At 39.1% G+C, this 14,192-nt stretch overlaps 1 protein-coding gene across 1 annotated transcript in view; it reads left to right on the forward strand.

Annotated features, from left to right (window-relative positions):
* The window catches only part of DGAT2L6 (diacylglycerol O-acyltransferase 2 like 6), a gene marked incomplete at both ends in the record, with an annotated part of 32,455 nt that extends 30,989 nt beyond the window's left edge, over positions 1 to 1,466 (forward strand). The window contains 2 exons of the mRNA XM_079765972.1: positions 684 to 895; positions 1,312 to 1,466. Of these exons, the coding sequence (XP_079622098.1) occupies positions 684 to 895; positions 1,312 to 1,466 (367 nt within the window). The remainder of the gene's footprint in view (positions 1 to 683; positions 896 to 1,311) is intronic.
* Positions 1,467 to 14,192: the final 12,726 nt, after the last annotated feature.

Consider the following 14,192-nt stretch of genomic DNA (forward strand, 5'->3'; position numbering starts at 1 on the left):
TAACTGGGGAGTCAGACAGATAAGGAGATGACTGTATTAGAGTTAAGATAGTGTTGGTGCAGGAGAAAGGTAAGCATTAGGCGAGGAGTACCTAATCCACATTGTGGGGAAGGGAATTGGAGGTGGACAAAGTTTCTTCAGGGGATGAAATCAGAGCTGAGTATTGAAAGGCAAAATAGAATTAACCCAGTGAAGACAGAAGGAAGACATTTCTATCAGAGGGAGCAGAATACACAAAGATGCACAGACAAAGAACCTGGCATACTTAGTATGGCTTAGCAGATTGCAAAGAAAGGGTGGGGAGAGGGGAAGCTAGCCAGGTAGGTAGGGCTACAGAACAGAGGCCATGTTAAGCAATGTGGTAAAGGTGGGAGCTCTGGAAGAGTTTTAAAGTGAGGAGTGACAGGTCCAGATACGTAGTTTAGGAAGACCCCTCTGGATGCTAGGTGCAATAAAGGCAATTAGGTTGCCTGAGATTGGTTTCTTCCAATCATGGGAAAATGTGTAGCAGCTACCCACAAACGGTTCAGTTGGGAGGATGGGGGATGGCAAGAATGAGACACAGGCTGAAGATATTTGGGTTCTTGTCCCATAATGGAGAGATTTACAGGTTTCCCACCTTGGCTAAGATTTCACTGGGGGAAGTTTCCTGGGAGAACTTACACTCTGTCCCTTTTTTGCAGAGCACACCTTGTCCCTTCTTATTCCTTTGGAGAGAATGAGGTGCACAATCAAGAAACCTTCCCTGAGGGCACATGGTTAAGGTTCTTCCAAAAAGCCTTCCAGGAAACATTCAAAAAAATCCTGGGACTAAATTTCTGTACCTTCCATGGCCGAGGCCTCACTAAAGAATCCTGGGGCTTCCTGCCTTTCAATCGGCCCATTACCACTGTTGGTAAGATTTCTAGTATCTCTGAACCACCCTGGTCCTTGATTCCCATATCAAGTCCCAGGGGACCTGGAACACAGCTGTGATGGGCAATGGAAAGTCCATTGGGTGTGGTTGAGGGCAGGGTGGGGAGGACAACTGAACAGGTAAGAGTTATGGCCATTCACAGTAGGACAGAGTTCAACAGCTATCATGAGAGCATCATTATTCCTTCAGCACTCTCCTGAGCTTGTTCTCATTCTCTTGAGCATGTGTGAGGTTAGGTATTTGCAAATTATGGGAAAGGATGAGGTTGGGACAGAAGAAAAAAACAAAGGAAGGGGAGGGGACCCAGACACTGAGTTTCAGTATGTGGTCCCCTTTGAGGGATGGGTAATTTGAGTTGGGAGGGAGCTCTGATGCTTGTCTCTTCTTCCCCACAGTTGGGGAGCCCCTGCCAATCCCCAGGATTAAGAGGCCAAACAAGAAGACAGTGGACAAATACCACACACTCTACATCAGTGCCCTGCGCAAGTTGTTTGACCAGCACAAAGTTCAGTATGGCCTTTCTGAGACCCAGGAGCTGACAATCATATAACAAGAGCTCGATTCCCTTATTATTGAACCTCAAAGCATTGAGAGATCCAAGTAAGGTCACATAGAAGGAAGAATTTGGGGAGAGTAGAGGATCTCAGGTGTGAGATAGGAGCCAACCAAGCCAGAAAGTACACAATGAGTCAAGTTTGGGGGAAGTAACTAGAGAAACAGGGGAAGACTGGGCAACAACCCAGTTGATCAAGCAGTCTTGTGAGTCAACAGATCTTTTTTGCCCCCTGACTCCAGCCAACTCTCTAATCAGAAGAATGAGAAGCCAAAGAACACCATGCTCCTTCCTCCTTAGCCTTAGTGACACCATCACTATTTGCATTTAGACTTAGAAGACTAATTGAAAACAGGGATGGTTTGTTTCCTCCTAAACCCATTCCCTACAATTTGAGACCACCACAAGATAAACTGGGGACTTGAACTGTGGTTTCCTGACCCAAGCAGAGAGGATTCCCTCAGTTGTGACACAATTCCACATTGACAAAAACTGTTGCATGCAATTATGCTGTTTCTTTTATTAAAATAAAGCTCTAGATATATCAAACCATATATGACTATTTCCTACTTATTTTGTGGTTCACTATTGTACTTCCCTCTAATCTGGCCAGAAAGCTGATCTGTGGAGAGCCATTTTCCTCTTCATCTGCCCTTTATACTGCTCCTGACAGAAAATGTGAGGGAATGGAACCATAACTGCTGCACAGTGCAGGAGATAGAAGCAGAATGGTGGGGCTGACACTGAGGAGCCCATCCCTCCTGATCCCACATAACTATCCTGGGTCACAAAGGGGGGAGCCACAGACCATCCACCAGCTGTGAGTCTGCTTTATGTAAAGTACTTACTGTGTACCAAGGACTATGCCATCATTTTCCAAACCTTTGTCTCTTTTTTTTTTTTCAAACCTTTGTCTCTTAATGCTAACACCAACCCTGCAAGATTGCCATCATCTCCATTTCACAGTAGCTAAAACTCATAGAGGTTAAGTAACTTGCCCATAGCTCTGGATAGAACTGTCATCCAAATACAGGTCTTACTAATTCTAATCCAAAGTTCTTTCTAATGCACCAATCACCACACTTTCTATTTCTCATTTCCTGGAGACCTATTAATCAGCTTAATTTTCCTCAATGAGGTTGCATGGCACCCCACTTAAATTAGCTCATAAGTGTGGGGGAAAAATGACATGGATTCTACTCAGAGTGTTCCCCCTCAGAAAAAATAACATTAATGAAAAAAAACATTTCTATATCAATAGAATGAATTGAGAGTCCAGAAGCAAACCCATACATTTATGCTCAATTGCTTTTTGCCAAGGGTGCCAAGACAGTTCAATGGAGGGAAAGAATACTCTTTTCAATAAATGATGCAGGAGCAATTGTATATTCACAATAACAAAAGGAAAATTTGATAAATTGGACTTCACCAAAACTAAAAATATTTTATCTGCAAAAGACCCTGTTAAGGAGGGTGAAAAAGCAAGCTATAGACTGGGAGGAAGCATCTGCAAACCATATATCCAACAAAGGACTAATGTCTAGACTATATAAATAACCCTCAGCAGTAAAAATAAATAAATAAATAAATAAATAAATAAATAAATCTAATCAATCCAATTAGAAAATGAGCAAAAGACATGAAGAGACATTTCACTGAAGAGGATTTATAGACAGCAAATAAGCACATGAAAAGATGTTCAATATCATTAGCCATTAGGAAAATTGTAGTAAAAGTGCCTGATAATTAGCTTTTTTTATTCTAATGTAAGTGCCTGATATTAACCTTTTTTGATTGCCAAGGCATTCATTTCAGAGACATCCATCTCAAATAAACTTATTGGAAGCTACCTAATCAGATAAAGAGCCAGGCCACTACATCCAAGAAATTTCCCATTTAGAAAGCCCAGGGTGACCTAGGTAACTGAGGTTTTGAGTGACCCTGCTTCTCCCTCCCGTGCTTTAATTGCCACTCAAATTTTTATTTTGTTAATGTATCAGTTTACATTGGAGCTGTAACAAATTACCACAAACTTAGTTACTTAAAACAACAAATTTATTATCTTACAATTCTGGAAGTGAAAAACCTCAAAAAGGGTCTCACTGGTCTAAAATCAAGGTGTTGGCAAGATTGCATTCCTTCTGGAAACTCTAAGAGAGAAGCCATTTTTTTTGCATTTTCCTGCTTTTAAAAACTGTTCACATTCCTCACTTTGTTACTTGTGTTGGTGTTCTTAGATTCCCCAAGATAGAAATCAAGAGGAAACCCCAGAGAATTTCCAGACAGTTTTTATTAAGCTTATGCTTGAGCACAAGGGAGGCAGCACAGAGGAAAGAAGGTCCTCTGAACTGGCTTGGGGGCCGCCTCTGCTAGGCTGTTTTTATAAGCTGGGGACAAAGTGGGCTTGCTCAAAAAGGTGGGCTTGTGTAGGGTTCAGGAGTGAGATTTTCCATGCCAGGGTGGGGTTACTTTCTCCTTCTGTAAAGTTGCTTGGCATCTATATCCGCATCTCCACACCTGCACTGTTGGAACAAGATGGTGGTGTTGCCAATGGAATAGTAAGCAGCTGTAAACAATTAGGATCTCTTATCCCTGGAAACAGCATGGAGAGACCTGGAAAGTATTATCTAAGTGAAATAAGCCAGTCAGAGAAAGACAGTATCACATGATCTCACTTATATGTGGAATTTAATGAACAAAATAACTGAACAAAAAAGGTCAGAAACATTGAAGCATGCAATAGACTGATGTATTTCAGAGGGAAGAGGGGGAGCAGGAGAAGATTAACCAATGAACTTATATGCATATATGTATAGCCCATGGACAGACAATAGTGTGGAGAAGACCTGGGAATGGGCAGGAGTAGGGTGGAGGGGGTCAACTGGGGAAAAAGGGAACATCTGTAATACTTTCAGCAATAAAGATAAATTTAAAAAAAAAACAATAGCCCTCGCCCATTTGGCTCAGTGGATAGAGTGTCGGCCTGCAGACTGAAGGGTCCTGGGTTCCATTCCGGTCAAGGGCACATGCCCAGGTTACAGGCTCAATCTCCAGTAGGGGGCGTGCAGGAGGCGGCCAATCAATGATTCTCTCTCATCATTGATGTTTCTATCTCTCTCTCCCTCTCCCTTCCTCTCTGAAATCAATAAAAAATATTTTTAAATTAAAACAATAGCAACCAAACAAACAAAGAAACAAAACAAAGAGAAAAAAGAAGATGGTGGTGTTGCTCATTATCACCACCCCAGGAAGGTCATATAGTGGCCAATCCTTGATCAGCTGTGCATGTGGAAGAGTGGTTTTAACATTTTCTGGCTACCTGGTCTTATCTATGCTTCCTAGACATTCGGTATTTTTCCATTCTCAGACCCAAGTCCCTATTGTGTCAGATTCATGACCCTCTTCCAGCAAAGGCATCATTCTGAGCTCTGCTTTTATTGTCACATCTTCTCTGCCTCTTACCTTCTTGGCTCCCTCTTATAAGGACCCTTGTGATTACATTGGGCCCACATAAATTATTCAGGACAATCTCCCCATCTTTCAATCATATCTGCAAAGTCCCTTTAGCCATGTAAGGTGAAAATTTAAAATTCCAGGAATTAGGATGTGGGCATTTGGTGGGGGGAACCATTATTCAGCCTACAACATGGCTCTTGCTTTGGTGTCATGTCTAAGAACACTTCTCCAAGCCCTAGGTCCCCACGATTTTCTCCCATGTGTTTTTCTAAAATTTTTTAGTTTTATGTTTTACATTTAAGCTCATGGTTCATTTTGAATTAACTTTTATATAAATGATAAGGAAATAATAAAATTTTGATTATGTACAAAGTGTAATCCAGAGCAAATGGAACCACTGTACCTCCCTCAGAGAATACCACAAAGATGGTTCATTTCCTTCAAGTGTTTTCATTGACAGTACCTGATACAAAACAGAGACAACACACATGCCAAAAAGGAAACTATAGAATAATATTACTTATAAACAAAGATGTAAACTCTTGAATAAAATAAGAATAAATTGGAATCAAAATTCCCTTAACAAAAGGTTCACTATCAAGAAGGATTTATCCCAAGAATTCAAATATGATTAAATATTAGAAAATCTATTCCTATGACATAACAATGGTTCAACAAAGAAAAACTGTGCAATTACCTTAATACATACTAAAACACATAAAATAAATGCCCATTCTTGAACAAAAACTCTAAAATCTACAAATAGAAGATACTCCTATAATATCATAAATGGTATCCATCTCAAATCAATAGCCAACATCATATAATAATGAAACCCTGTAGACATTTCTATTAAAATCAGAAACAGACCAAAAAATGTCCCTTACCAATACAGTTATTTATCACTCTTTTTAAATTTCTGGCCAAAGTAACAAGTGTTAAAAATAAAATTCAAATGAGTACATTTAAAGATCTATTTAAGCAATTTATTAAGCAATTCATGAATCAATCAGGTAGCATCCCACCTAGCAACTAGAAGAGTGTTCAAGGGGTTGTACAAAATGGAAGGTTTTTATAGGAAGAAGGGTGGGGCAAGGGAGCTATTAACAAAAGAAAAAGGATTATTTTCTAACCAGAACATTTTCTTTTGGGGGAAGGGGGGACAAACAGGCAAGGGTTTGTTTTTTTTACATTTTTTTACAGGCAAGGGTTTTTTTACATGCAGATTGCCTCTTCTTTTTATAGGGAGGGATTGGGGAATACTAGTCTTGATAAATTACTTCATTGTTGTTGACCAGAAAATTCCAGACTGGTTGATTTAAGGTTTTGTTTCTGGGAGAAGTTGAAACAGCAATTAGGTCAGGTATTAAATCCAGGTTTTGTGTCATAGGCTTTAGCATAAGTGACACCATTTTGGGCCTGTGTTTTTCTCTTTCATAAAATGAAACAGAGTTGAGAGGAATACATATAGGAAGGAAGGCACCAAAATTATGTTTAGAAGTTATTCCTTTATTATCAAAACTAAAGTCCCCGCAGTAATACCCAAATCCTTATTTACACTGATACAACATCAATTGATAATAAGCTGAAGTGTGGGAGAAGAATAAGAACAGGGTAGGAGAGATAAGCAGGAATCAAATTACACAAGGTGTTGGAGGTCATGGTAAGTACTTTGGATGCTATTCTGAGTTATATGGAAAACCACTGAAAAGTTTTGTATAGGGAAGTAACAATATCTGATCCCTTTTAAAAAACACTCTTCAATTAGTTTGGTCACCTTTCTTTAATTTTTTTTTTACTCTCCCCAATATATGAAAAAAAGAAATCAGTAAAAAAAAAGAAAAGCTATAACTTAAAATTAAAAATATTGTATTTTGACTCCATTAATGCATAATGAGCCAAGCAACAATTTGGACCAAATAACCACCTAACAAAAAACACACCATCTTGCTTAAAGAACATACAAAAACAACCAGCATGAGCTCTCCAAGGAAAACATTTTATCCTGAGCAAAGTGTACTTCTGATTTATCAGGGACAAGAAGAGAACTGTTTGTTGTAACATCAGTATTGGGAGAGGGGGTATCTGCAGGTCCCGTCACAGAAGCATTGAAGAAGTTCCTGGCAAAGTTAACTGAATTCATTGAAGAGGAAGGCAACTATGTCCAAATAGGTGTCTAATATCAATGAAACAGGACTTTGTGTAATCTAATGTTATGACAAATCCATAATCCCAAGAAATACAAATCAAGGCCTGGGTACAAAGCAGAGGCGTTTGAATTGGTACATTTTCAAAGGAACTCAGCTATAAAGATTTTATTGAAATGACAGAGCAAGAGGTCACTGTTAGAGTTGCCATAAAAATGAGCCTGCTCCATATATTAACCATGTGTCAATACACATGTCATCAACAAAAACTTTCCAGAAAGATGACCCTATTCTAAAATGCACTTGGAAAGTCTTGAGAGTAATAAAGAATACCTATGTTTATTCAAGGAATATTTAGCAGAAAAATGTGACACCTTAATTCCAAACTTCAATAACTTGTATTCTTTCTTTTAAAAATTGAAACATAATTCACAGACCATATAATTTACCTTTTTAAAGTATACAATTCAGTGTGGGTTTTTTCCCCCCACATAATCACAATGGACATCTTAGACAAACCAGCCCATGAAGGAAAATAACCTCCAAAAGAAGTATTTATGATACATCATTTCTACTTAGTGTTTTGCTTTGCATAGTTAATAAAGGTTTTAAAAAAACATATATTTGTATTTTCTTTTCATTATCAATTTTGGTATTTTTACAGTGTGAGATGAGTTTCTATGAACAAATTCCAATGAAAAGGCATCCCTCGTTTTATTGTGTTTTGCAGTATTGGACTTCACAGATGTTGCAACTACAAAACCAGGTCAAAATGGTCCTATCCTGTTTGATGAGGTGCTGAGTTGTCCAGAGACAACAGACCAAAACCACAAGTCACAGCTGCAGCATGTGCAGAGGAGAGAACATTGGCCTCCAGCTGCACCCAGAACCAAAGTCTCTTGCCTCCCACCCCCATCCCCCACCCCCACACTGAGAACCAAGGGACCTGGCCATAACTGGAATTTGAACACCGGAACCCTTTCAGAAGCTAACAGGGTCTATTGTACAGGAAGATCCAGTGTTGATGCCCCTTTACTCTAAATGGCCAAGTTCCAAGGTCTTCCAATTAAAAATCGCCCCACCAGCACTTCCACAGACCTGTTCCCCCAACCCTTGGCCTGGTCCATTGATCAAGATGGATTTGAGGCATCATTAAGTCTCCTATCTTCTCCATTGGCACTTTCTCGATCAATAAACCTTTTCTTATTCCAAACTCTGATGATTTGAGTTTTGGCCTTTCAAGCATGAGCACATGGATTTTGGTTTGGTAACAATGTTACATCTTTTACAAATCAAAGGCAAGACCAACCCTACACCAGCAAAAAGATTACAACTTTATTTATTGTGATACTCCCTTTATCACAGTGGTCTAAAACTCAACCTACAATGTCTCAAAGTATGCCTGTATTATATTGTAACAATAGAATATGAGTTTACCTTATGAGAGCTAAATTACTGAACTTGGTCCAGGAACCAAGAGTCTACAAGTTACTTGCAAACAATGATTGTTTAAAAACTCAAGAGAATAAACTGAGAAATTGTTAGAATTGATAAGAGTTCAGTGCAGTGTAGCTAAATACATGATAATATATACAAAAATCAAATTTCCTGTAAACTAATAATAAGCAATTAAAATAGACTAAGAAAAAGATTACAAAATTTTATTGTGACATATAAAGGAATGGGTAAATAAATGGAGAGATATACGATGTTCCTGGATAAGAAAACCCAGTATTGTGAAGATATTATTTCCAAATTAAATTGAATGTTTAATGCACTGCCAATTAAAATTCTAATAGGGTTTTGGCACTTGAAGTTATTCTAAAATTCATCAAAAATACCCAGACAATTTTTGAAAATGAAGGGTAATGAGGAGGAACTAGCACAACTAGATGTTAAAACACATTATAAATATTCAAACATTAAAACAGAATAGTATTGGTACAATGATAGATACATAGGTCAATGGAACAGAACACAGAAACAGAGATAGATAGACAGATAGATAGATTTACTATATCTATATCATATTAAGTCTATCCATGACATATCTTGGAAATATTGCAGGTTCAGTTCCAGACCACCACAATAAAAGGTATTACACAATTTTCTTTTGTTTCCTAGTGCATATAAAAATTATGTTCACTCTATATGGTAGTCTATTAAGTGTGCAATAGCATTATGTCTAAAAATGTATCTAACTTAATTAAAATATTTTATTGCTAAACAATGCCAACCATTATCTGAGTCTTCGGCAAGGTATAATATTTTTGCTGGTGGAGGGTCTTGCTTCAATGTTGATGAAAATGCAGTATCTGCAAAGTGCAATAAAACAAGGTATGCCTAAACTGAACACAAGATAAAGAAGGCCTCACAAATAAATGGGAAGGGGTACATTGTTCAATAAATGGTATTATAGTGGAAATATGTATCTGAGGGATGAGCTATAATGTCACTTGATACTGTATACCTAAATACAGGGTGGGGCAAAAGTAGGTTTACAGTTGTGAGTATGCAAAACACAGTTTATTCTTGTATTATTATTTATTAATTATTGTATTATTTTTCATATGAACAACTGCAAACCTGCTTTTGCCCCACCCTTTATATTCTAAGTAGATTTAAGAATTTAATTTAAAGCTCTAAACCATAAAAATAGCAGAAGAAAATGTGGGAACCTCAGGAAATGGGCTCAGGGTTTAGTCTCTCTGCTTATAGTTCCCTCATGTTCTCTTCCCTCATGAAGCTTTTCCTTGGCCTTGGTGTTTTCTAGGCAAAAGCAAGAGCCAAACCCAATGCATAATACTGTTGTCTGAGTGTGCAGCAAAATCAGTGGCCAAGGTCCCTCAGAATTTGTTGAGCTGAAGAACTGAATGGGGGCTCTGCACAGTCATCCCTGAACAGGCTTTCATCAAGTGCCACAAGCCCAAGCTCATTTCTGTCTTGTGGCTGCTTAACATAACAAGAGAGTATCAAGAGATCCAATGGAGAGAGGTTGGAGGGAAAATAGATAAAGGTGAGGTTTCCTTATTGTGGGGGTGGGGGGAGGAAAGAGCTCCCACATCCAAGACTATCATAGGGAACTCACCCTTTTGGGATATCCACAAAGAAACCACCACAGGACAGTTTCAAAATAATGTCTGAGGAAAAACTAAGACATTTTTAGAGCCTAATCTCAGTATCTCAGGACCTGGTGGAGCTTTTTCTCAATAACCAGTGTTCTTTTCCCCAGTAACTGGAGGCAAATTGAGCTTAGGGATGGCGTAGGACTGGGAACTGGTGAGTCAGAAAACAGAGCAGTTAAGATGATAGCTGGAGGGGGACTCCACCCTCTTGGCAAACCCAACTGCCTGGAGGTAAGCCAGGGGCCACAGGCCAAAAGCATCTGTGCAAACAAGTCCTCCCTGAACACAAGCAGAGTCTGGGAGATGCCTCACTCCTTATCCCCAAGATCTCTCACACCATATGACATATACAGGTCATTACAGCACCTGCTGTTTGTAGAGGATTAGTAGTTCAGCAAATGTGTGAAGCTGAATTGCTATCTGTCCCACCTCACTCAGTGCTTTCAAACTATCACAACATGATTTTTTCACTATTTTAATAAATGCTATGGCATTCTTACAATGTGAAAGGCACTATTCTAGATGTAGCACTGAATAAAACAAAGACCCTGCCCTCACAATGCTTATCAAGCAAGCAACACCACCAGATACTGATAAGTGCCATGAAGAAAAAGAAAGTCGATAAGGGGTTAGTGTGTGATGAGGAGTCCTATTTCAGCAAGGGTGGTGAGGGAGAACTTCCTTGGAAAGGTTCTATTTGAACAGACATCTGAATGAAGTGAGGTAGCCAGTCATGTTAACATTGGGGGTAGATCAGTCCTAGTGGAGGGACCAGCGAGGACAAAAAGCTTGAGAGGAAATCTACTTGGCAGACTCAACCAACAGCAAGATTGCCTGGTAACTTGTTAGAGTGGAGTGAACTGGGAGGATGGAAGATGAGATGGAGGCAGGAAAGTTAGATGAGGGAGCCAAGACCTCAAGCTCCAACCCTCCCCTTCTCTGTCTTGGCTGGAACATTCATAGACCAGACCTTCACTGACCCTCCTCCCCAATTACCTCGAATTGGGAGACCAAAAAGAAATCGCTATCTGGAGAAGAGAGACAAGGACCAGCTGCATGGGCAGTCACCCCACCAGTGTGAGAAGCAGAGGACCACCCTATCCCATCCTTCCCACGTATAATAAAAACCTTATATCCAGACCCCATCAGACATCTGATTCTCTGATGTCAACCACCCTCACTTCTTAAATGCATAGTATCACTTTAATAATTTTGCTGTGCTTTACTAAATCCTTCTGTCACACCCTCGAATTCCTTCTTGGGCCATGACAGGAACCTGGATGGGGTTGAGACCTCCCTTGGCCTCCCTGGGTGCCATCCAGTGTCAAGATGAGAGAGGTAGAAATCAAGTAGACCCTTATAAGCCAATGTGATGGCTTTGGATTTTCCGCTAAGTTAGATGAGGAGTTGTTGGAATGTTTAAAAAAATTTTTTATGAAACATTTTAAAGATACACAAAACCAGAGAAAATAGTATAATGAACCTCCATAAATGTCACCTGGGTTCAACAATTATCAAGATACTGCCACTTGTTTCATCTAATCCAACTTTTCCTTTTTTTAGCAGAAATGTTTTAAAACAAATTTCACCCTTATGTATCTCACATCTAAAAAAATAACCGTTTTCTTACATAACAATAAAGCCAATATCACACCTTAAAAAATGGCTATAGTTCCTTAGTGTCATCTGATATTCAGTCCATAGTCAAATTTCCCTCAATGCCTTCAAAAAAATTTTTTTTACAGTTGGCTTATGGCATTCTATAATTATTTTAATGTAGAACAATCCTCCCTTTCCCTTCTCCCATTTTTAAAATACCATTATCTTATTGAAGAATCTTGTAAAAGTCCCATATTCTGTGTTTGTCTGTTAGCCTTCTCATGGTATCTAACTTGTTTCTTTATTCCTCCTATTTCCTGTAAACTGGAAGTTAGCCAGAGTCTTGTTTAGATTCAGGGTCAACTTTAGAGGAAAGAATACTTTATAGGTAGATATAGGTAGATACTTCACACTGGGGCTATCCCCCTTTTAGTACTTGTAAGATTGATTGAAAGTGTGGGTGGTGCCGAAACCTGTTTGGCTCAGTGGATAGAGCGTCGGCCTGCGGACTGAAGGGTCCCAGGTTCGATTCCGGTCAAGGGCATGTACCTTGGTTGCGGGCACATCCCCGGTGGGGGGTGTGCAGGAGGCAGCTGATCGATGTTTCTCTCTCATCGATGTTTCTAACTCTCTATCCCTCTCCCTTCCTCTCTCTAAAAATCAATAAAAAAAAAAAGTGTGGGTGGTGATAGCCTGATCTTTTTCATTGTGACATTCCACATCGACCTTTCACCTCATGGTTTTAGCAATCAATGATAATCATTGCATGACACAATTCTTTCATAAGAGGTTTTACAATATTTTTCTATTTCTATCATTCCATCCACACTTATTAGCTCACTTAATGTATTTTTAAAATATATGTTTTATTGATTTTTAGAGAAAGGGAGGGAAAGAAAGTGAACAAGAGAAACATCAATTGTTGTTCCACTTATTTATGCATTCATTGGTTGATTCTTGCATGTGCCCTGACTGGGGATCCAACCCACAACCTTGGCGTATCAGGACGACGTTCTAACCAACTGAGCTACCCAGCCAGAGCCACAATGCTGTATGTTAATAAGTCTCACTTCCAACTCTACCCCTTCTAATCTCCCTTCCCTCTCCCTACAGGTAAGCATTTTTGTTAATTTGAGGTTTTTTCCCCTTGTAGAGTTCTTTTTGCAATTAGAAGCATTTGTATTATATACATTAGCATATATACGTATTTATTTGTATCCCCCCCCCCTTTTTGACAAAAGTTGCATTACTATACATGCTATTCTGTATCTTCCTTTTTCAACTTAACTATATCCTGGAAATCACTCTATATCTGTATCTCTAGATCTTCTTCATTGTTGGAGGAAGAGCTTCCTCATTATTGGTTTTGAGCAAGAGAATGGCAAAATCTGACTTACAGTTTAGAGTCTTCCTCTGACTGGCTTATAAAAAATAGATTTTAAAAGAGCAAATGCCAAAGCAGAGAGATCATTAAGAGGCTGCTACAATTATTTAGGGAAATGTGATGAGCCATCTTGAATCATCCCAACACCCTAGGGATGGAGGGGCCTGGGACCCTGACAACTTCACTGAGTAGACCTGCACAACAGCTCAAACATGTCACAATGTCTGAAAGAGAGAGAAATATATCTTTATCTTATTTAAGCTACATTTTATTTTGTATCTCTGTCACATGCACTAAACCTACATCTTACCTAATGCAAATCATTCTAGTTCTAACATGCTCTGATTGCCATGACTGGAAGTCAAGACAACTTGATTCTATTGGTAATGTGACCTTAAGCAAAGAAGAGCTGAGAGGGTGTTCCTGGTAGAGGGAATATTATAGATGAGGTTTCAGAGGCTGTGTAATTTGGCTTTTATCTCATAAGCAATAGAGAGGCCCTGAAGATGATAATAGGAATTTTCAAAAGATTAAGTGAGTAGTAGTATAGAAGGGAAGATAAACCAGAGACCAGGAGACCAGAATAGGAACCCAGGCTTATGCCTTGCTTCTATCCAACAGGTAGTCACTGATGACCCAAGAGAACTTATTTTCTCAATGACTTACCATGACTAACTCTCAAACCCCACTTCTTACTATATTCTCTACTTGTTGCCAACTCCACTCCAGCTTGCTGTTCCTTAAATACATTCCTTGAACAAGTATGCTCCTGCCTGGAGGGCCTTTGTACTTGGTGTTTCCTCTGTCTGAAATGGTTCTTCCCCTAGATAGCCACATGTCTTCCCTAACCAATCTACCTAAAATGGCTGCCCATTTCCCATTTCCCTTACTTGGATTTATTTTACTTTACAGAATGTATCACCACTTTACATTATATTATATGTTAACTTGATTTTTGTTGTCTTCCCTCCCTAGACTATAAGCATCAACATGTAAGTGTAACCCCAACACC

This window comes from Cnephaeus nilssonii (assembly GCF_951640355.1).
Source record: "Cnephaeus nilssonii genome assembly, chromosome: X".
NCBI classification, from domain to species: Eukaryota; Metazoa; Chordata; class Mammalia; order Chiroptera; family Vespertilionidae; genus Cnephaeus; species Cnephaeus nilssonii.